The sequence below is a fragment of the Somniosus microcephalus genome, chromosome 9 (genome assembly GCF_052327205.1).
Source record: "Somniosus microcephalus isolate GS21.2 chromosome 9, FLI_Smic_1.0, whole genome shotgun sequence".
In the NCBI taxonomy this organism is placed as follows: domain Eukaryota; kingdom Metazoa; phylum Chordata; class Chondrichthyes; order Squaliformes; family Somniosidae; genus Somniosus; species Somniosus microcephalus.
Genome location: NC_140995.1, coordinates 241888879 through 241912113, shown reverse-complemented (window position 1 = coordinate 241912113; position 23235 = coordinate 241888879). Strand labels below are relative to the sequence as shown.

The window sequence follows — 23235 nt, the reverse complement described above, 5'->3', positions numbered from 1 at the left end:
AGGGTATCTTCTATGTTTCTATATTTCTTAAGGCTAAAGGGATCAAGGGATATGAAGAGAAGGCAGGGACCGGGTACTGAATTTGGATGATCAGCCATGATCTCATTGAATGGCGGAGCAGGCTCGAGTGGCCGATTGGCCTACTCCTGCTCCTATCTTCTATAGAGAGAGACTATTTCCGCTGGTTGGGGAGTCTAGAACTAGGGGGCATAGTCTAAAAATTAGAGCCAGACCTTTCAGGAGTGAAATTAGGAAACACTTCTACACACAAAGGGTGGTAGAAGTTTGGAACTCTCTTCCGCAAACAGCAATTGATGCTAGATCAATTGTTAATTTTAAATCGGAGATTGATAGCTTTCTGTTAACTAAAAGTATTAAGGGATATGGGCCAAAGGCGGGTATATGGAGTTAGATAACGGATCAGCCATGATCTCATTCAATGGCGGAACAGGCTCAAGGGGCTGAATGGCCTACTCCTGTCCCTATGTTGGTACATTTCCCTGGACACCCCTCCAGCAATGTTCGCCCTAATTTGAGCAGTGAGCTCTTTAAGGGGCTGTGAGGCCCATTCAAAAACCTGCGCATGCGCGGTTTTTGCATTTAAAAGCCAGTGAGCCGGCTGCGCAGGAGCTCCAGAGAGTTGTGCGGCTTAAAGGGAACACTGCCCTCTGGTAATTCACCCGAGTAGCCATTCTCTGTTTACTCGAGCCCATTTCGATGGCAGACTATTATTCCTTGGGGTGGGGGGGGGGGGGGGGGGGAAGCAGTTTCACATCCAGGCCCCATTGTCTGCACATGCTTTTCCCAATTGGGGGGGTTCACTGATCAGCCTGAATTTCTCCACGTACCGCAAGGGGCCTCGACCCTAACCTCCACCCCGGGCACCTCACTTCACCTGCAATGTAGCTGGGCACACTGGCCAATGTGGTAAAGCAGTCCCTGGTCTGGGCTGAGCTCCAGCATCACTGGACCTTGGCCGCAGCGGCTCTACAACTGGCCTCAGTGTCCTGGGTTAGGGTGAGTAAGATCGGGCAGAGCTGCCGCTCCAGACTGCTATCCAGTGACCCCGCCGTACCTGGCTAATGGCAAATACTGGGCAGTGAGCTGGTACAACTCCACCTCTGGGTTCAGTCTGGAGGGGCATGTGGGAGGGGTGGGGACTTGACAATTTATGCTGGGGCTGTCGGTCAGGGGAGAAGCGGAGATCCAGCAACATTCACCATGTCTGCAGCACCAAGCGTGTGCAGTGTGCGTGTGTGTACGGGTGAATGCTTGTATGGCATATACATGTGTGTTTGTGTAGTTGCATCTATGCGATAAATCCCCAGGGCCTGATAATCTACATCCTAGGGTACTTAAGGAAGTGGCCCTAGAAATAGTAGATGCATTGCTGGTCATCTTCCAAAATTCTATAGACTCTGGCACAGTTCCCATGGATTGGAGGGTAGCTAATGTTACCCCACTGTTCAAAAAAGGTGGTAGAGAGAAAACGGGGAATTAAGCCTGACATCGGTTGTGGGGAAAATGCTAGTCCATTATGAAAGATGTAATAGCAGAGCACTTGGAAAACAGCGTCAGGATCGGACAAAGTCAACATAGATTTACAAAAGGTAAATCGTGCTTGACTAATCTACTGGAATTTTTTGAGGATATAACTGGTAGAATAGATAAGGGAGAACCAGTGGATGTGGTGTATTTGGACTTTCAGAAAGCTTTCGGTAAGGTCCCGCGTAAGAGATTAGCGTGCAAAGTTAAAGCACATGGGACTGGGGGTAAGGTACTGACTTGGATAGAGAACTGGTTGGCAGACAGGAAGCAAAGAGTTGGAATAAATGGGTCTTTTTCCGAGTGGCAAGCAGTGACTAGTGGGGTACCGCAGGGATCGGTCCTTGGACCCCAGCTATTCACAATATATAGTAATGATCTAGACAAGGGAACTAGATGTAATAGCTCCAAGTTTGCAGACGACACAAAGCTGGGTGGGCGTGTGCGTTGTGAGGAGGATGCAGCAGTATGATTTGGACAGGTTGGGTGATTGGGCAGATGCATGGCAGATGCAGAATAATGTGGATAAATGCGAGGTTATCCACTTTGGAGGCAAAAACAAGGAGGCAGATTATTATCGGAATGGCAATAGGTTGGGAAAAGGGGAGGTGCAACGAGACCTGGGTGTCCTTGTGCACCAGTCGCTGAAGGTAAGCATGCAGGTGCAGCAGGTGGTTAAGAAGGCAAATGATATGTTGGCCTTCATAGCGAGAGGGTTCGAGTACAGGAACAAGGATGTCTTGCTGCAGTTGTACAGGGCCTTGGTGAGACCGCACCTTGAGTATTGTGTGCAGTTTTGGTCGCCTTATCTGAGGAAGGATGTTCTTGCCATGGAGGGAGTGCAGCGAAGATTCACCAGACTGATACCTGGGATGGCAGGAATGACGTATGAGGAGAGATTGGGCTTATATTCGCTGGAGTTTAGAAGAATGAGAGGGGATCTCATTGAAACTTATAAAATTCTAACAGGACAGGGCTAGACAGACTAGATGCAGGAAGGATGTTCCCGATGGCAGAACCAGGGGTCACAGGCTAAGGATAAGGGGTAAGCCATTTAGGACTGAGATGAGGAGGAATTTCTTCACCCAGAGTGGTGAACCTGTGGAATTCTCTACCACAGAAGACAGTTGAGGCCAATTCATTAAATATATTCAAGAAGGTGTTAGATATATTTCTTAAGGCTAAAGGGATCAAGGGATATGGGGAGAAGGCAGGGACAGGGTACTGAATTTGGATGATCAGCCATGATCTCATTAAATGGCGGAGCAGGCTCGAGGGACCGAATGGCCTACTCCTATCTTTGTATGTTTGTGTCTATGTATATGCATGAGTGAGCACGTGCATATATGTCCTTGTGCATGCGTGTATATGCGTGCGTTTTAACCATGCACACACGCACAATCCCTGCCCCCCTGGGAGGAGGGTCCTTCCACATTCGCCCAGGCAGATTTCAGGCCCCTCAAAGACCACAGAATGAAGGGATTGTCAGTGTTTTGGGGAAGTACCTGGCGGGACTCCGAGCAGACGACCCGACATATCTGAGCCACTCAGCTTTTTCTTCAGGATGGGTACGATCTTCTCGTCAAAGTATTCCATGGCCATGGAGGAGATGTCCCGCAGCTCCTGCAGAACCTCGTGGGCTCTTTGAGGGGACCGGGTGGAGTTCACATACCTCAGGACCCGGTAAATCTCATCAATCACCTGCACGACAAATCACAGCACACCAGGCAAATGGGTAACCGCACACAGCAAGGGACCAGGCAACAGAGAAATCCCCTGACACCTCTACACTGTCCCATCACACAGTCCCAGGGCAGGTACAGCACGGGTTAGATACAGAGTAAACCTCCCAGGAATATCGGCAAACATAGGGACTAATGAGAGGGAGGAGCTGACAGAAATTAGTATCTCTAGGGATATGGTGTTGGGTAAGTTGAGGGGACTGAAGGCCGACAAATCCCCGGGGCCTGATAAACTACATCCTAGGGTACTTAAGGAGGTGGCCCTGGAGATAGCAGATGCTCTAAGGATCATCTTCCGGAACTCCATTGACTCGGGAACAGTACCCGTGGATTGGAGGGTAGCTAATGTTACCCCAATATTTAAAAAGGGGGGTAGAGAGAAAGCAGGGAATTATAGACCAGTAAGCCTTACATCGGTTGTGGGCAAAATGCTAGAGTCCATTATTAAGGATAAAATAGCGGAGCACTTGACAAATGGGGAAAGGATCGGACAGAGTCAACATGGATTTACAAAGGGTAAATCGTGTTTGACTAATCTGCTGGAATTTTTTGAGGAAGTAACTGGTAAAATAGATGGGGGAGAGCCAGTGGATGTGGTGTACCTTGACTTCCAGAAAGCCTTCGATAAGGTTCCACACAAAAGATTATCATGCAAAATTAAGGCTCATGGGATTGGGGGCAAAGTATTAACGTGGATAGAGAACTGGCTGGCGGATAGAAAACAGAGAGTTGGAATAAACGGCTCGTTTTCGGAGTGGCAGGCAGTGACCAGCGGGGTGCCGCAAGGATCTGTCCTGGGACCCCAGCTGTTCACAATATATATAAATGATCTGGATCAGGGAATTGGATGCAATATTTCCAAATTCGCTGACGACACTAAACTAGGAGGAGGGGTGGGCTCTGATGAGGATGTCAGGAGGCTACAGTGCGATTTGGACAGGTTGGGGGAATGGGCGGATACGTGGCAGATGCACTATAATGTGGATAAATGCGAGGTTATCCACTTTGGGGGTAAAAACAGGAGGGTAGATTATTATCTAAATGGCAATAGATTGGGAGATGGGGAAGTGCAGAGGGACCTGGGTGTTCTTGTGCACCAGTCACTGAAGGAGAGCATGCAGGTGCAACAGGCGATTAAGAAGGCAAATGGTATGTTGGCCTTCATATCAAGGGGGTTCGAGTATAGGAATAGGGATACCTTACTACAGCTGTACAAGGTGCTGGTGAGACCGCATCTGGAGTATTGTGTACAGTTTTGGTCGCCCCATCTGCGGAAGGATGTTCTTGCCATGGAAAGAGTGCAGCGGCGATTCACCAGGCTGATACCTGGAATGGCGGGAATGACCTACGAGGAGAGATTGAATAGTTTGGGCTTGTACTCACTGGAGTTTAGAAGATTGAGAGGGGATCTCATCGAAACATATAAAATTATGGCAGGCCTGGACAGGCTGAATTCAGAGAGAATGTTTCCAATGGCAGGGGAGCACAGAACCAGGGGCCACAGTCTAAAAATAGCGGGCAAATCATTTAAAACAGAGATGAGGAAGAATTTCTTCACTCAAAGAGTGGTGAGCCTGTGGAATTCCCTGCCACAGAGGGCTGTGAAGGCTAATTCAATAAATATTTTCAAGAGAGAATTGGATATATTTCTGAAGGCTAAGGGGATTAAGGGTTACGGAGAAAAGGCGGGGACGGGGTACTGAACTGGTAAGATCAGCTAAGATCTCAGACGAAGATCAGCCATGATCTCATTGAATGGCGGAGCAGGCTCGAAGGGCCGAATGGCCTACTCCTGTTCCTATCTCTATGTTTCTATGTTTCTACACAGTCCCCATCAAACACTCCCAGGGCAGGTACAACACGAGTTAGATACTGACTAAAGCTCCCTCTACACTGTCCCATCACACAGTCCCAGGGCAGGTACAGCACGGGTTAGATACAGAGTAAAGCTCCCTCTACACTGTCCCATCAAACACTCCCAGGACAGGTACAGTACGGGTTAGATACAGAGTGAAGCTCCCTCTACACTGTCCCATCACACACTCCCAGGGCAGGTACAGCACGGGTTAGATACAGAGTAAAGCTCCCTCTACACTGTCCCATCAAACACTCCCAGGACAGGTACAGCACGGGTTAGATACAGAGTAAAGCTCCCTCTACACTGTCCCATCAAACACTCCCAGGGCAGGGACAGCACGGTTTAGATACAGAGTAAAGCTCCCTCTACACTGTCCCATCAAACACTCCCAGGGCAGGTACAGCACGGGTAGATACAGAGTAAAGCTCCCTTTATACTGTTCCATCAAACACTCCCAGGGCAGGTACAGCACGCATAAAATACAGAGTAAAGCTCCCTCTACACTGTCCCATCAAACACTCCCAGGGCAAGTACAGCACGGGTTAGATACAGAGTAAAGCTCCCTCTACACTGTCCCCATCAAACACTCCCAGGGCAGGTACAACACGAGTTAATACTGACTAAAGCTCTCTCTACACTGTTCCATCAAACACTCCCAGGGCAGGTACATCACGCATAAAATACAGAGTAACGCTCCCTCTACACTCATATCAAACTCCCCCGGGGCAGGTGCAGCACAGGTTAGATACAGAGTAAAGCTCCCTCTACACTGTCCCATCAAACACTCCCAGGACAGGTACAGCACGGGTTAGATACAGAGTAAAGCTCCCTCTACACTGTCCCATCAAAAACTCCCAGGGCAGGTACAGCACGTGTTAGATACAGAGGAAAGATCCCTCTACACTGTCCCATCAAACACTCCCAGGGCAGGTACAGCACGGGTTAGATAGAGTAACGCTCCCTCTACACTGTCCCATCGAACACTCCCAGGGCAGGTACAGCACGTTAGATTTAAAAAAAATATTTGTTCCTGGGATGTTGGCGTCGCTGGCAAGGCCAGCATTTATTGCCCATCCCTAATTGCCCTTGAGAAGGTGGTGCTGAACCGCTGCAGTCCGTGTGGTGAAGGTACTCCCACAGTGCTGTTAGGGAGGGAGTTCCAGGATTTTGACCCAGCAACGATGAAGGAACGGCCGATATATTTCCAAGCCAGGATGGTGTAACTTGGAGGGGAACTTGCAGGTGAGGGTGTTCCTATGCGCCTGATGTCCAAGTCCTTCTAGGTGGAAGAGGTCGCGGGTTTGGGAGGTGCTGCCAAAGAAGCCTTGGCGAGTTGCTGCAGTGCATCTTGTAGACGGTACACACGGCAGCCACGGTACGCTGGTGGTCCAGGGAGTGAATGTTTAAGGTGGTGGATGGGGTGCCAATCAAGTGGGCTGCTTTGTCATTCCCATTTCTGACCTTATAATTGAGTGAAGGTCATTGACGAAGCAGCTGAAGATGGTTGGGCCTAGGACACTGCCCTGAGGAACTCCTGCAGCGATGTCCTGGGGCTGTGATGTTTGACCTCCAACAGCTAATACCTTCTTCCTTTGTGCTGGTTTGACTCCAGCCAGTGGAGAGTTTTCCCCCCCGATTCCCACTGACTTCAGTTTTACTAGGGCTCCTTGATGCCACACTCGGTCAAATGCTGCCTTGATGTCAAGGGCAGTCACTCTCACCTCACCTCTGGAATTCAGCTCTTTTGTCCATGTTTGGACCAAGGCTGTAATGAGGTCTGGAGCCGAGTGGTCCTGGCGGAACCCAAATGGACATCGGTGAGCAGGTTATTGGCAAGTAAGTGCCGCTTGATAGCACTGTCGACAGCACCTTCCATCACTTTGCTGATGATTGAGAGTAGACTGATGGGGCAGTAATTGGCTGGATTGGGTTTGTCCTACGTTTTGTGGACAGGACATAACTGGGCAGTTTTCCACATTAATATAAAAACAGAAAATGCTGGAGATACTCAGCAGGTCAGGCAGCATCTGTGAAGAGAGAAACAGAGTTAACGTTTCAGGTCGATGGCCTTTTCCACATTGTCAGGTAGATGCCAGTGTTGTAGCTGTACTAGAAAAGCTTGGCTAGAGGCGCGGCTAGTTCTGGAGCACAAGTCTTCAGCACGACAGCCGGGATGTTGTCGGGGTTCATAGCCTTTGCTGTATCCAGTGCGCTCAGACGTTTCTTGATATCAAGTGAAGTGAATCGAAGTGGCTGAAGACTGGCTTCTGTGATGGTGGGGACCTCAGGAGGGGACCAAGATGGATCATCCACTCGGCACTTCTGGCTGAAGATGGTTGCAAACACTTCAGCCTTGTCTTTTGCACTCGCGTGTTGGTCTCCGTCATCGAGGATGGGATATTCATGGAGCCTCCTCCTCCCGTTAGTTGTTTAATTGTCCCCCACCATTCACAACTGGATGTGGCAGGACGGCAGAGCTTTGATCTGATCTGTTGATTGTGGGATCGCTTAGCTCTGTCTACAGCATGCGGCTTCCGCTTTTTAGCATGCATGTAGTCCTGTGTTGCAGCTTCCCCAGGTTGGCACCTCATTTTTAGGTATGCCTGGTGCTGCTCCTGGCATGCTCTTCTACACTCCTTATTGAACCAGGGTTGGTCCCCTGCCTTGATGGTAACAGTAGAGTGAGGGATATGCCAGGCCATGAGGTTACAGATTGTGGTGGAATACAATTCTGCTGCTGCTGATGGCCCACAGCGCCTCATGGATTCCCAGTTTTGAGCTCCTAGATCTATACCATTTAGCACAGTGGTAGTGCCAAACACGATGGAGGGTGTCCTCAGTGTGAAGACGGGATTTCGTCTCCACAAGGACTGTGCGGTGGTATATCCTACCAATGTCGTCATGGACAGATGCATCTGCGACAGGTAGATTGGTGAGGACGCAGTCAAGTAGGTTTTTCCCTTGTGTTGGTTCTCTCACCACCTGCCGCAGTCCTAGTCTGGCAGTTATGTCCTTCAGGACTCAGCCAGCTTGGTCAGTAGTGGTGCTACTGAGCCACTCTTGGTGATGGACATTGAAGTCCCCACCCAGAGTACATTCTGTGCCCTTGCTACTCTCAGTGCTTCTTCCAAGTGGTGTTAAACACGGAGGAGTACTGATTCATCAACTGAGGGAGGACGGTAGGTGGTAATCAGCAGGAGGTTTCCTTGCCCATGCTTGACCTGAAGCCATGAGACTTCATGGGGTCCGGAGTGAATGTTAAGGACTCCCAGGGTCACTCCCTCCCGACTGTATACCACTGTGCCGCCACCTCTGGTGGGACAAGACATACCCAGGGATGGGGATGGAGGATTCTGGGACATTGGCTGAAAGGTATGATTCTGTGAGTGTGACTGTCAGGCTGTTGCTTGACTAGTCTGTGGGACAACGCTCCCAATTTTAGCATAAGTCCCCAGATGTTGGTGAGGGGGACTTTGCAGGGTGGACTGGGCTGGGTGTGCCGTTGTCGTGTCCGAAGCCAGTTCCAAGTGGTCCGTCCTGTTTTATTTAGTTTCTCGTAGTGGTTTATTACAACGGAGTGGCTTGCTGGGCCATTTCAGAGGGCAGTTAAGAGTCAACCACATTGCTGTGGGTCTGAAGTCACATATAGGCCAGACCGGGTAAGGACGGCAGATTTCCTTCCCTAAAAGGGCATTAGTGAACCAGATGGGTATTTACTGAAATCCGGTAGTTTCATGGTCACCATTATTGATACTAGCTTTTTGTTGCAGATTTAATTTAACTGAATTTAAATTCCCCAGCTGCCGTGGTGGGATTTGAACTCACGTCTCTGGATCATTAGTCCAGTAACATAACCACTATGTACTCTGTACATTGGGGAACAGTAGCAGAGATGCAGAGTAAAGCTCCCTCTACACTGTCCCGTTAAACACTCCCAGGGCAGGGGCAGCATAGGGTTAAGATACAGGTGGTAAAACTCGCTCTACACTGTCACATCAAACACTGCCCATGGAGAGTTTGGGACAGTGTAGAGGGAGCGTTACTCTGTATCTAATCCGTGCTGTACCTGCCCTGGGAGTGATTGGGACAGTGTAGAGGGAGCTTTACTCTGTATCTAACCCGTGCTGTACCTGCCCTGGGAGTGTGTGATGGGACAGTGTAGAGGGAGCTTTACTCTGTATCAAACCCGTGCTGTACCTGCCCTGAGTGTGTTTGATGGGACAGTGTAGAGGGAACTTTACTCTGTATCTAACCCACACTGTACCTGCCCTGGGAGTGTTTGATGGGACAGTGTAGAGGGAGCTTTACTCTGTATCAAACCTGTGCTGTACCTGCCCTGGGAGTGTTTGATGGGACAGTGTAGAGGGAGCTTTACTCTGTATCTAACCCGTGCTGTACCTGCCCTGGGAGTGTTTGATGGGACAGTGTAGAGTGAGCTTTACTTTGTATCTAACCTGTGCTGTACCTGCCCTGGGAGTGTTTGATTGGACAGTGTAGAGGGGGCTTTACTCTGTATCTAACCTGTGCTGTACCTGCCCTGGGAGTGTTTGGGACAGTGCAGAGGGAGCTTTACTCTGTATCTAACCCGTGCTGTACCTGCCCTGGGAGTGTTTGATGGGACAGTGTAGAGGGAGCTTTACTCTGTATCTAACCCGTGCTGTACCTGCCCAGGGAGTGTTTGATGGGACAGTGTAGAGGGAGCTTTACTCTGTATCTAACCCGTGCTGTACCTGCCCAGGGAGTGTTTGATGGGACAGTGTAGAGGGAGCTTTACTCTGTATCTAACCCGTGCTGTACCTGCCCTGGGAGTGTTTGATGGGACAGTGTAGAGGGAGCTTTATCCTGTATCCCAAAACACTTTGGGATGTCCGGAGGTCATGAAAGGCGCTATTTAAATAGAAGTATTTCTTATTTCTTTCTTTAAAACTCCCCCATATTTCCAAACAACACAAAGGGCAGATTGTCAGCCCATTGTGATGGGTCAGATTATAAAAAGGCCAGTTTTAAAAGCAGTGCGAGTTGCCCACTCCCCATCACTCTGCCCCTTTCCTCACCCACCTTGCCAGGGATGAAACAGCACAGATTGGTGTCGACATATTTCATGAAGGTCATGTTCAGCAGGGACAGTCTTGTCTCCACAGCTGCCAAGATATCGGCGTGACGCGCCAGCGAGTGATTCCTCCGCTCCGACTCCCGTCTGCAAGAAGAGAGAATTAACCCTTGTATTGCAGAGTTCCCCAAAGTCTAACGCATGGGGAGCCCAGATCCTTCGCTCGCACCTCAATCAATCTCTTTCACCGATTCTGCAGTAGTCCTTTACTTTCCCTCTTCTTCCTTCCCAGCTGCTGTGCTGCACCTCAGCCCTCCATTATCCACCTGCTGAAACCAAGACTGAGCCAGACCATTCGCAACCTTAGTGTTGGATTTGACCCTGAGCTGAGCTTCCGGCCGCTCACCACGGCTGCCTACTTCCACCTCCGTAACATCACCCGTCTCCACCCCGCCTCAGCTCATCTGCTGTTGAAACCCTCATCCATGCCCTTGTTACCTCCAGACTCGACGATTCCAACACTCTCTTGGCCTGCCTACCATTTTCCACCCTCCATAAACTTGAGCTCATCCAAAACCCTGCTACCCGTGTCCTAACTCACACCCAGTCCTGTTCACCCATCGTCCCGTGCGCTCACTGCGCCGTGTCCTAACTCACACCCAGTCCCGTTCACCCATCACCCCCTGTGCTCACTGCCCCGTGTCCTAACTCACACCCAGTCCCGTTCACCCATCACCCCGTGCTCACTGCCCCGTGTCCGAACTCACACCCAGTCCCGTTCACCCATCACCTCTGTGCTCACTGCCCCGTGTCCTTACTCACACCCCGTCCCGTTCACCCATCACCCCGTGCTCACTGCCCCGTGTCCTAACTCACACCCAGTCCCGTTCACCCATCACCCCGTGCTCACTGCCCTGTGTCCTAACTCACACCCGGTCCCGTTCACCCATCACCCCGTGCTCACTGCCCCGTGTCCTAACTCGCACCCAGTCCCGTTCACCCATCACCACCTGTGCTCACTGCCCCGTGTCCTAACTCACACCCAGTCCCGTTCACCCATCACCCCCTGTGCTCACTGCCCCGTGTCCTAACTCACACCCAGTCCCGTTCACCCATCACCCCCTGTGCTCACCGCCCCGTGTCCTAACTCACACCAAGTCCTGTTCACCCATCGTCCCGTGCGCTCACTGCCCCGTGTCCTAACTCACACCCAGTCCCGTTCACCCATCACCCCGTGCTCACTGCCCCGTGTCCTAACTCACACCCAGTCCTGTTCACCCATCGTCCCGTGTCCTCACTGCCCCGTGTCCTAACTCACACCCAGTCCCGTTCACCCATCGTCCCGTGTGCTCACTGCCCCGTGTCCTAACTCACACCCAGTCCCGTTCACCCATCACTCCCTGTGCTCACTGCCCCGTGTCCTAACTCACACCCAGTCCCGTTCACCCATCACCCCTGTGCTCACTGTCCCGTGTCCTAACTCACACCCAGTCCCGTTCACCCATCACCCCGTGCTCACTGCCCCGTGTCCTAACTCACACCCAGTCCCGTTCACCCATCACCCCGTGCTCACTGCCCCGTGTCCTAACTCACACCCAGTCCCGTTCACCCATCACCCCCTGTGCTCACTGCTCCCGTGTCCTAACTCACACCCAGTCCCGTTCACCCATCACCCCGTGCTCACTGCCCCGTGTCCTAACTCACACCCAGTCCCGTTCACCCTTCACCCCTGTGCTCACTGCCCCGTGTCCTAACTCACACCCAGTCCCGTTCACCCATCACCCCCTGTGCTCACTGCCCCGTGTCCGAACTCACATCCAGTCCCGTTCATCCATCACCCCGTGCCCTAACTCACACCCAGTCCCGTTCACCCATCACCCCCGTGCTCACTGCCCCGTGTCCTAACTCACACCCAGTGCCGTTCACCCATCACCCCCTGTGCTCACTGCCCCGTGTCCTAACTCACACCTAGTCCCGTTCACCCATCACCCCGTGCTCACTGCCCCGTGTCCTAACTCACACCCAGTCCCGTTCACCCATCACCCTCTGTGCTCACTGCCCCGTGTCCTAACTCACACCTAGTCCTGTTCACCCATCACCCCCTGTGCTCACTGACCCGTGTCCTAACTCACACCCAGTCCCGTTCACCCATCACCCCGTGCTCACAGCCCCGTGTCCTAACTCACACCCAGTCCCGTTCACCCATCACCCCCTGTGCTCACTGCCCCGTGTCCTAACTCACACCCAGTCCTGTTCACCCATCACCCCCTGTGCTCACTGCCCCGTGTCCTAACTCACACCCAGTCCCGTTCACCCATCACCCCCTGTGCTCACTGCCCCGTGTCCTAACTCACACCTACTCCCGTTCACCCATCACCCCGTGCTCACTGCCCCGTGTCCTAACTCACACCCAGTCTCGTTCACCCATCACCCCGTGCTCACTGCCCCGTGTCCTAACTCACACCCAGTCCCGTTCACCCATCACCCCCTGTGCTCACTGCCCCGTGTCCTAACTCACACCCAGTCCCGTTCACCCATCACCCCCCTGTGCTCACTGCCCCGTGTCCGAACTCTCACCCAGTCCCGTTCACTCATCACCCCGTGCTCACAGCCCCGTGTCCTAACTCTCACCCAGTCCCATTCACCCATCACCCCTGTGCTCACTGCCCCGTGTCCTAACTCACACCCAGTCCCGTTCACCCATCACCCCGTGCTCACTGCCCCGTGTCCTAAGTCACACCCAGTCCCATTCACCCATCACCCCCTATGCTCACTGCCCCGTGTCCTAACTCTCACCCAGTCCCGTTCACCCATCATCCCGTGCTCACTGCCCCGTGTCCTAACTCACACCCAGACCTCTTCACCCATCACCGCTGTGCTCACTACCCCGTGTCCTAACTCACACCCAGTCCCGTTCACCCATCACCCCCTGTGCTCACTGCCCCGTGTCCTAACTCACACCCAGTCCCGTTCACCCATCACCCCCTGTGCTCACTGCCCCGTGTCCTAACTCGCACCAAGTCCCGTTCACCCATCACCCCGTGCTCACTGCCCCGTGTCCTAACTCTCACCCAGTCCCGTTCACTCGTCACCCCGTGCCCTAGCTCACACCCAGTCCCGTTCACCCATCACCCCGTGCTCACTGCCCCGTGTCCTAACTCACACCCAGTCCCGTTCACCCATCACCCCCTGTGCTCACTGCCCCGTGTCCTAACTCACACCCAGTCCCGTTCACCCATCACCCCCTGTGCTCACTGCCCCGTGTCCTAACTCACACCCAGTACCGTTCACTCATCACCCCGTGCTCACTGCCCCGTGTCCTAACTCACACCCAGTCCCGTTCACCCATCTCCCCTGTGCTCACTGCCCCGTGTCCTAACTCACACCCAGTACCGTTCACTCATCACCCCGTGCTCACTGCCCCGTGTCCTAACTCACACCCAGTCCCGTTCACCCATCACCCCTGTGCTCACTGCCCCGTGTCCTAACTCACACCCAGTCCCGTTCACTCATCACCCCGTGCTCACTGCCCCGTGTCCTAACTCACACCCAGTCCCGTTCACCCATCACCCCCTGTGCTCGCTGCCCCGTGTCCAAACTCACACCCAGTCCCGTTCACCGATCACCCCGTGCTCACTGCCCCGTGTCCTAACTCACACCCAGTCCCGTTCACCCATCACACCGTGCTCACTGCCCCGTGTCCTAACTCGCACCAAGTCCCGTTCACCCATCACCCCGTGCTCACTGCCCCGTGTCCTAACTCGCACCAAGTCCCGTTCACCCATCACCCCCTGTGCTCACTGCCCCGTGTCCTAACTCACACCCAGTCCCGTTCACCCATCACCCACTGTGCTCACTGCCCCGTGTCCTAACTCACACCCAGTCCCGTTCACCCATCACCCCCTGTGCTCACTGCCCCATGTCCTAACTCACACCCAGTCCCGTTCACCCATCACCCCGTGCTCACTGCCCCGTGTCCTAACTCACTCCCAGTCCCGTTCACCCATCACCCCGTGCTCACTGCCCCGTGTCCTAACTCACACCCAGTCCCGTTCACCCATCACCCCGTGCTCACTGCCCCGTGTCCTAACTCACACCCAGTCCCGTTCACCCATCACCCCCTGTGCTCACTGCCCCGTGTCCTAACTCACACCCAGTCCCGTTCACCCATCACCCGCTGTGCTTACTGCCCCGTGTCCTAACTCACACCCAGTCCCGTTCACCCATCACCCCGTGCTCAATGCCCCGTGTCCTAACTCACACCCAGTCCCATTCACCCATCACCCCTGTGCTCACTGCCCCGTGTCCTAACTCACACCCAGTCCCGTTCACCCATCACCCCGTGCTCACAGCCCCGTGTCCTAAGTCACACCCAGTCCCATTCACCCATCACCCCCTATGCTCACTGCCCCGTGTCCTCACTCTCACCCAGTCCCGTTCACCCATCATCCCGTGCTCACTGCCCCGTGTCCTAACTCACACCCAGACCTCTTCACCCATCACCCCTGTGCTCACTACCCCGTGTCCTAACTCACACCCAGTCCCGTTCACCCATCACCCCCTGTGCTCACTGCCCCGTGTCCTAACTCACACCCAGTCCCGTTCACCCCATCACCCCCTGTGCTCACTGCCCCGTGTCCTAACTCGCACCAAGTCCCGTTCACCCATCACCCCCTGTGCTCACTGCCCCGTGTCCTAACTCTCACCCAGTCCCTTTCACTCGTCACCCCGTGCTCAATGCCCCGTGTCCTAGCTCACACCCAGTCCCGTTCACCCATCACCCCGTGCTCACTGCCCCGTGTCCTAACTCACACCCAGTCCCGTTCACCCATCACCCCCTGTGCTCACTGCCCCGTGTCCTAACTCACACCCAGTCCCGTTCACCCATCACCCCGTGCTCACTGCCCCGTGTCCTAACTCACACCCAGTCCCGTTCACTCATCACCCCGTGCTCACTGCCCCGCGTCCTAACTCACACCCAGTCCCGTTCACCCATCTCCCCTGTGCTCACTGCCCCGTGTCCTAACTCACACCCAGTCCCGTTCACCCATCACCCCCTGTGCTCGCTGCCCCGTGTCCAAACTCACACCCAGTCCCGTTCACCGATCACCCCGTGCTCACTGCCCCGTGTCCTAACTCACACCCAGTCCCGTTCACCCATCACCCCGTGCTCACTGCCCCGTGTCCTAACTCGCACCAAGTCCCGTTCACCCATCACCCCGTGCTCACTGCCCCGTGTCCTAACTCGCACCAAGTCCCGTTCACCCATCACCCCCTGTGCTCACTGCCCCGTGTCCTAACTCACACCCAGTCCCGTTCACCCATCACCCACTGTGCTCACTGCCCCGTGTCCTAACTCACACCCAGTCCCGTTCACCCATCACCCCCTGTGCTCACTGCCCCATGTCCTAACTCACACCCAGTCCCGTTCACCCATCACCCCCTGTGCTCACTGCCCCGTGTCCTAACTCACTCCCAGTCCCGTTCACCCATCACCCCGTGCTCACTGCCCCGTGTCCTAACTCACACCCAGTCCCGTTCACCCATCACCCCGTGCTCACTGCCCCGTGTCCTAACTCACACCCAGTCCCGTTCACCCATCACCCCGTGCTCACTGCCCCGTGTCCTAACTCACACCCAGTCCCGTTCACCCATCACCCGCTGTGCTTACTGCCCCGTGTCCTAACTCACACCCAGTCCCGTTCACCCATCAGCCCCTCTGCTCACTTCCCCGTGTCCTAACTCACACCCAGTCCCGTTCACCCATCACGCCCTGTGCTCACTGCCCCGTGTCCTAACTCACACCTAGTCCTGTTCACCCATCACCCCCTGTGCTCACTAACCCGTGTCCTAACTCACACCCAGTCCCGTTCACCCATCACCCCCTGTGCTCACAGCCCCGTGTCCTAACTCACACCCAGTCCCGTTCACCCATCACCCCCTGTGCTCACTGCCCCGTGTCCTAACTCACACCCAGTCCCGTTCACCCATCACCCCCTGTGCTCACTGCCCCGTGTCCTAACTCACACCCAGTCCCGTTCACACCATCACCCCCTGTGCTCACTGCCCCGTGTCCTAACTCGCACCAAGTCCCGTTCACCCATCACCCCCTGTGCTCACTGCCCCGTGTCCTAACTCTCACCCAGTCCCGTTCACTCGTCACCCCCGTGCCCTAGCTCACACCCAGTCCCGTTCACCCATCACCCCGTGCTCACTGCCCCGTGTCCTAACTCACACCCAGTCCCGTTCACCCATCACCCCCTGTGCTCACTGCCCCGTGTCCTAACTCACACCCAGTCCCGTTCACCCATCACCCCCTGTGCTCACTGCCCCGTGTCCTAACTCACACCCAGTACCGTTCACTCATCACCCCGTGCTCACTGCCCCGTGTCCTAACTCACACCCAGTCCCGTTCACCCATCTCCCCTGTGCTCACTGCCCCGTGTCCTAACTCACACCCAGTACCGTTCACTCATCACCCCGTGCTCACTGCCCCGTGTCCTAACTCACACCCAGTCCCGTTCACCCATCACCCCTGTGCTCACTGCCCCGTGTCCTAACTCACACCCAGTCCCGTTCACTCATCACCCCGTGCTCACTGCCCCGTGTCCTAACTCACACCCAGTCCCGTTCACCCATCACACCGTGCTCACTGCCCCGTGTCCTAACTCGCACCAAGTCCCGTTCACCCATCACCCCGTGCTCACTGCCCCGTGTCCTAACTCGCACCAAGTCCCGTTCACCCATCACCCCCTGTGCTCACTGCCCCGTGTCCTAACTCACACCCAGTCCCGTTCACCCATCACCCACTGTGCTCACTGCCCCGTGTCCTAACTCACACCCAGTCCCGTTCACCCATCACCCCCTGTGCTCACTGCCCCATGTCCTAACTCACACCCAGTCCCGTTCACCCATCACCCCGTGCTCACTGCCCCGTGTCCTAACTCACTCCCAGTCCCGTTCACCCATCACCCCGTGCTCACTGCCCCGTGTCCTAACTCACACCCAGTCCCGTTCACCCATCACCCCGTGCTCACTGCCCCGTGTCCTAACTCACACCCAGTCCCGTTCACCCATCACCCCGTGCTCACTGCCCCGTGTCCTAACTCACACCCAGTCCCGTTCACCCATCACCCGCTGTGCTTACTGCCCCGTGTCCTAACTCACACCCAGTCCCGTTCACCCATCACCCCGTGCTCAATGCCCCGTGTCCTAACTCACACCCAGTCCCATTCACCCATCACCCCTGTGCTCACTGCCCCGTGTCCTAACTCACACCCAGTCCCGTTCACCCATCACCCCGTGTCCTAAGTCACACCCAGTCCCATTCACCCATCACCCCCTATGCTCACTGCCCCGTGTCCTCACTCTCACCCAGTCCCGTTCACCCATCATCCCGTGCTCACTGCCCCGTGTCCTAACTCACACCCAGACCTCTTCACCCATCACCCCTGTGCTCACTACCCCGTGTCCTAACTCACACCCAGTCCCGTTCACCCATCACCCCCTGTGCTCACTGCCCCGTGTCCTAACTCACACCCAGTCCCGTTCACCCATCACCCCCTGTGCTCACTGCCCCGTGTCCTAACTCGCACCAAGTCCCGTTCACCCATCACCCCGTGCTCACTGCCCCGTGTCCTAACTCTCACCCAGTCCCTTTCACTCGTCACCCCGTGCTCAATGCCCCGTGTCCTAGCTCACACCCAGTCCCGTTCACCCATCACCCCGTGCTCACTGCCCCGTGTCCTAACTCACACCCAGTCCCGTTCACCCATCACCCCCTGTGCTCACTGCCCCGTGTCCTAACTCACACCCAGTCCCGTTCACCCATCACCCCGTGCTCACTGCCCCGTGTCCTAACTCACACCCAGTCCCGTTCACTCATCACCCCGTGCTCACTGCCCCGCGTCCTAACTCACACCCAGTCCCGTTCACCCATCTCCCCTGTGCTCACTGCCCCGTGTCCTAACTCACACCCAGTCCCGTTCACCCATCACCCCCTGTGCTCGCTGCCCCGTGTCCAAACTCACACCCAGTCCCGTTCAGCGATCACCCCGTGCTCACTGCCCCGTGTCCTAACTCACACCCAGTCCCGTTCACCCATCACCCCGTGCTCACTGCCCCGTGTCCTAACTCGCACCAAGTCCCGTTCACCCATCACCCCGTGCTCACTGCCCCGTGTCCTAACTCGCACCAAGTCCCGTTCACCCATCACCCCCTGTGCTCACTGCCCCGTGTCCTAACTCACACCCAGTCCCGTTCACCCATCACCCACTGTGCTCACTGCCCCGTGTCCTAACTCACACCCAGTCCCGTTCACCCATCACCCCCTGTGCTCAATGCCCCATGTCCTAACTCACACCCAGTCCCGTTCACCCATCACCCCCTGTGCTCACTGCCCCGTGTCCTAACTCACTCCCAGTCCCGTTCACCCATCACCCCGTGCTCACTGCCCCGTGTCCTAACTCACACCCAGTCCCGTTCACCCATCACCCCGTGCTCACTGCCCCGTGTCCTAACTCACACCCAGTCCCGTTCACCCATCACCCCGTGCTCACTGCCCCGTGTCCTAACTCACACCCAGTCCCGTTCACCCATCACCCGCTGTGCTTACTGCCCCGTGTCCTAACTCACACCCAGTCCCGTTCACCCATCAGCCCCTCTGCTCACTTCCCCGTGTCCTAACTCACACCCAGTCCCGTTCACCCATCACGCCCTGTGCTCACTGCCCCGTGTCCTAACTCACACCTAGTCCTGTTCACCCATCACCCCCTGTGCTCACTGACCCGTGTCCTAACTCACACCCAGTCCCGTTCACCCATCACCCCGTGCTCACAGCCCCGTGTCCTAACTCACACCCAGTCCCGTTCACCCATCACCCCCTGTGCTCACTGCCCCGTGTCCTAACTCACACCCAGTCCTGTTCACCCATCACCCCCTGTGCTCACTGCCCCGTGTCCTAACTCACACCCAGTCCCGTTCACCCATCACCCCCTGTGCTCACTGCCCCGTGTCCTAACTCACACCTACTCCCGTTCACCCATCACCCCGTGCTCACTGCCCCGTGTCCTAACTCACACCCAGTCTCGTTCACCCATCACCCCGTGCTCACTGCCCCGTGTCCTAACTCACACCCAGTCCCGTTCACCCATCACCCCCTGTGCTCACTGCCCCGTGTCCTAACTCACACCCAGTCCCGTTCACACCATCACCCCCCTGTGCTCACTGCCCCGTGTCCCAACTCTCACCCAGTCCCGTTCACTCATCACCCCGTGCTCACAGCCCCGTGTCCTAACTCTCACCCAGTCCCGTTCACCCATCACCCGTGCTCACTGCCCCGTGTCCTAACTCACACCCAGTCCCGTTCACCCATCACCCCGTGCTCAATGCCCCGTGTCCTAACTCACACCCAGTCCCATTCACCCATCACCCCTGTGCTCACTGCCCCGTGTCCTAACTCACACCCAGTCCCGTTCACCCATCACCCCGTGCTCACTGCCCCGTGTCCTAAGTCACACCCAGTCCCATTCACCCATCACCCCCTATGCTCACTGCCCCGTGTCCTAACTCTCACCCAGTCCCGTTCACCCATCATCCCGTGCTCACTGCCCCGTGTCCTAACTCACACCCAGACCTCTTCACCCATCACCGCTGTGCTCACTACCCCGTGTCCTAATTCACACCCAGTCCCGTTCACCCATCACCCCCTGTGCTCACTGCCCCGTGTCCTAACTCACACCCAGTCCCGTTCACCCATCACCCCCTGTGCTCACTGCCCCGTGTCCTAACTCGCACCAAGTCCCGTTCACCCATCACCCCCTGTGCTCACTGCCCCGTGTCCTAACTCTCACCCAGTCCCGTTCACATCGTCACCCCGTGCCCTAGCTCACACCCAGTCCCGTTCACCCATCACCCCGTGCTCACTGCCCCGTGTCCTAACTCACACCCAGTCCCGTTCACCCATCACCCCCTGTGCTCACTGCCCCGTGTCCTAACTCACACCCAGTCCCGTTCACCCATCACCCCCTGTGCTCACTGCCCCGTGTCCTAACTCACACCCAGTCCCGTTCACTCATCACCCCGTGCTCACTGCCCCGTGTCCTAACTCACACCCAGTCCCGTTCACCCATCTCCCCTGTGCTCACTGCCCCGTGTCCTAACTCACACCCAGTCCCGTTCACCCATCACCCCCTGTGCTCGCTGCCCCGTGTCCAAACTCACACCCAGTCACGTTCACCGATCACCCCGTGCTCACTGCCCCGTGTCCTAACTCACACCCAGTCCCGTTCACCCATCACCCCGTGCTCACTGCCCCGTGTCCTAACTCGCACCAAGTCCCGTTCACCCATCACCCCGTGCTCACTGCCCCGTGTCCTAACTCGCTCCAAGTCCCGTTCACCCATCACCCCCTGTGCTCACTGCCCCGTGTCCTAACTCACACCCAGTCCCGTTCACCCATCACCCACTGTGCTCACTGCCCCGTGTCCTAACTCACACCCAGTCCCGTTCACCCATCACCCACTGTGCTCACTGCCCCGTGTCCTAACTCACACCCAGTCCCGTTCACCCATCACCCCCTGTGCTCACTGCCCCGTGTCCTAACTCACACCCAGTCCCGTTCACCCATCACCCCCTGTGCTCACTGCCCCGTGTCCTAACTCGCACCAAGTCCCGTTCACCCATCACCCCGTGCTCACTGCCCCGTGTCCTAACTCGCACCAAGTCCCGTTCACCCATCACCCCCTGTGCTCACTGCCCCGTGTCCTAACTCACACCCAGTCCCGTTCACCCATCACCCACTGTGCTCACTGCCCCGTGTCCTAACTCACACCCAGTCCGGTTCACCCATCACCCCGTGCTCACTGCCCCGTGTCCTAACTCACACCCAGTCCCGTTCACCCATCACCCCGTGCTCACTGCCCCGTGTCCTAACTCACACCCAGTCCCGTTCACCCATCACCCCGTGCTCACTGCCCCGTGTCCTAACTCACACCCAGTCCCGTTCACCCATCACCCCCTGTGCTTACTGCCCCGTATCCGAACTCACACCCAGTCCCGTTCACCCATCAGCCCGTGCTCACTGCCCCGTGTCCTAACTCACACCCAGTCCCGTTCACCCATCACCCCGTGCTCACTGCCCCGTGTCCTAACTCACACCCAGTCCCGTTCACCCATCACCCCCTGTGCTCACTGCCCCGTGTCGTAACTCACACCCAGTCCCGTTCACCCATCACCCCGTGCTCACTGCCCCGTGCCCTAACTCACACCCAGTCCCGTTCACCCATCACCCCCTGTGCTCACTGCCCCGTGTCGTAACTCACACCCAGTCCCATTCACCCATCAGCCCGTGCTCACTGCCCCGTGTCCTCACTCACACCCAGTCCCGTTCGCCCATCACCCCGTGCTCACTGCCCCGTGTCCTAACTCACACCCAGTCCCGTTCACAGATCACCCCCTGTGCTCACTGCCCCGTGTCCTAACTCACACCCAGTCCCGTTCACCCATCACCCCCTGTGCTCACTGCCCCGTGTCCTAACTCGCACCAAGTCCCGTTCACCCATCACCCCGTGCTCACTGGCCCGTGTCCTAACTCGCACCAAGTCCCGTTCACCATCACCCCGTGCTCACTGCCCCATGTCCTAACTTGCACCCAGTACCGTTCACCCATCACCCCGTGCTCACTGCCCCGTGCCCTAACTCACACCTAGTCCCGTTCACCCATCACCCCCTGTGCTCACTGACCCGTGTCCTAACTCACACCCAGTCCCGTTCACCCATCACCCCTGTGCTCACTGCCCCGTGTCCTAACTCACACCCAGTCCCGTTCACTCATCACCCCGTGCTCACTGCCCCGTGTCCTAACTCACACCCAGTCCCGTTCACCCATCACCCCCTGTGCTCGCTGCCCCGTGTCCAAACTCACACCCAGTCCCGTTCACCGATCACCCCGTGCTCACTGCCCCGTGTCCTAACTCACACCCAGTCCCGTTCACCCATCACACCGTGCTCACTGCCCCGTGTCCTAACTCGCACCAAGTCCCGTTCACCCATCACCCCGTGCTCACTGCCCCGTGTCCTAACTCGCACCAAGTCCCGTTCACCCATCACCCACTGTGCTCACTGCCCCGTGTCCTAACTCACACCCAGTCCCGTTCACCCATCACCCACTGTGCTCACTGCCCCGTGTCCTAACTCACACCCAGTCCCGTTCACCCATCACCCCCTGTGCTCACTGCCCCATGTCCTAACTCACACCCAGTCCCGTTCACCCATCACCCCGTGCTCACTGCCCCGTGTCCTAACTCACTCCCAGTCCCGTTCACCCATCACCCCGTGCTCACTGCCCCGTGTCCTAACTCACACCCAGTCCCGTTCACCCATCACCCCGTGCTCACTGCCCCGTGTCCTAACTCACACCCAGTCCCGTTCACCCATCACCCCGTGCTCACTGCCCCGTGTCCTAACTCACACCCAGTCCCGTTCACCCATCACCCGCTGTGCTTACTGCCCCGTGTCCTAACTCACACCCAGTCCCGTTCACCCATCACCCCGTGCTCAATGCCCCGTGTCCTAACTCACACCCAGTCCCATTCACCCATCACCCCTGTGCTCACTGCCCCGTGTCCTAACTCACACCCAGTCCCGTTCACCCATCACCCCGTGCTCACAGCCCCGTGTCCTAAGTCACACCCAGTCCCATTCACCCATCACCCCCTATGCTCACTGCCCCGTGTCCTCACTCTCACCCAGTCCCGTTCACCCATCATCCCGTGCTCACTGCCCCGTGTCCTAACTCACACCCAGACCTCTTCACCCATCACCCCTGTGCTCACTACCCCGTGTCCTAACTCACACCCAGTCCCGTTCACCCATCACCCCCTGTGCTCACTGCCCCGTGTCCTAACTCACACCCAGTCCCGTTCACCCATCACCCCCTGTGCTCACTGCCCCGTGTCCTAACTCGCACCAAGTCCCGTTCACCCATCACCCCCTGTGCTCACTGCCCCGTGTCCTAACTCTCACCCAGTCCCTTTCACTCG

General features: G+C 56.3%; 1 protein-coding gene across 2 annotated transcripts in view; it reads right to left on the bottom strand.

The window, feature by feature from the left end:
• Window positions 1–23235, bottom strand: part of fbxo28 (F-box protein 28) — a 66272-nt gene that overhangs the window by 21619 nt on the left and 21418 nt on the right. The window contains exons 3-5 of one of the 2 annotated variants that reach the window (XM_085998075.1): window positions 10204–10342; window positions 4486–4632; window positions 3051–3246 (exon numbers count right to left, since the gene is read on the bottom strand). In XM_085998075.1, the coding sequence (XP_085854201.1) occupies window positions 3051–3246; window positions 4486–4632; window positions 10204–10342 (482 nt within the window). The remainder of the gene's footprint in view (window positions 1–3050; window positions 3247–4485; window positions 4633–10203; window positions 10343–23235) is intronic. The other variant, XM_085998076.1, reaches the window with a different exon arrangement.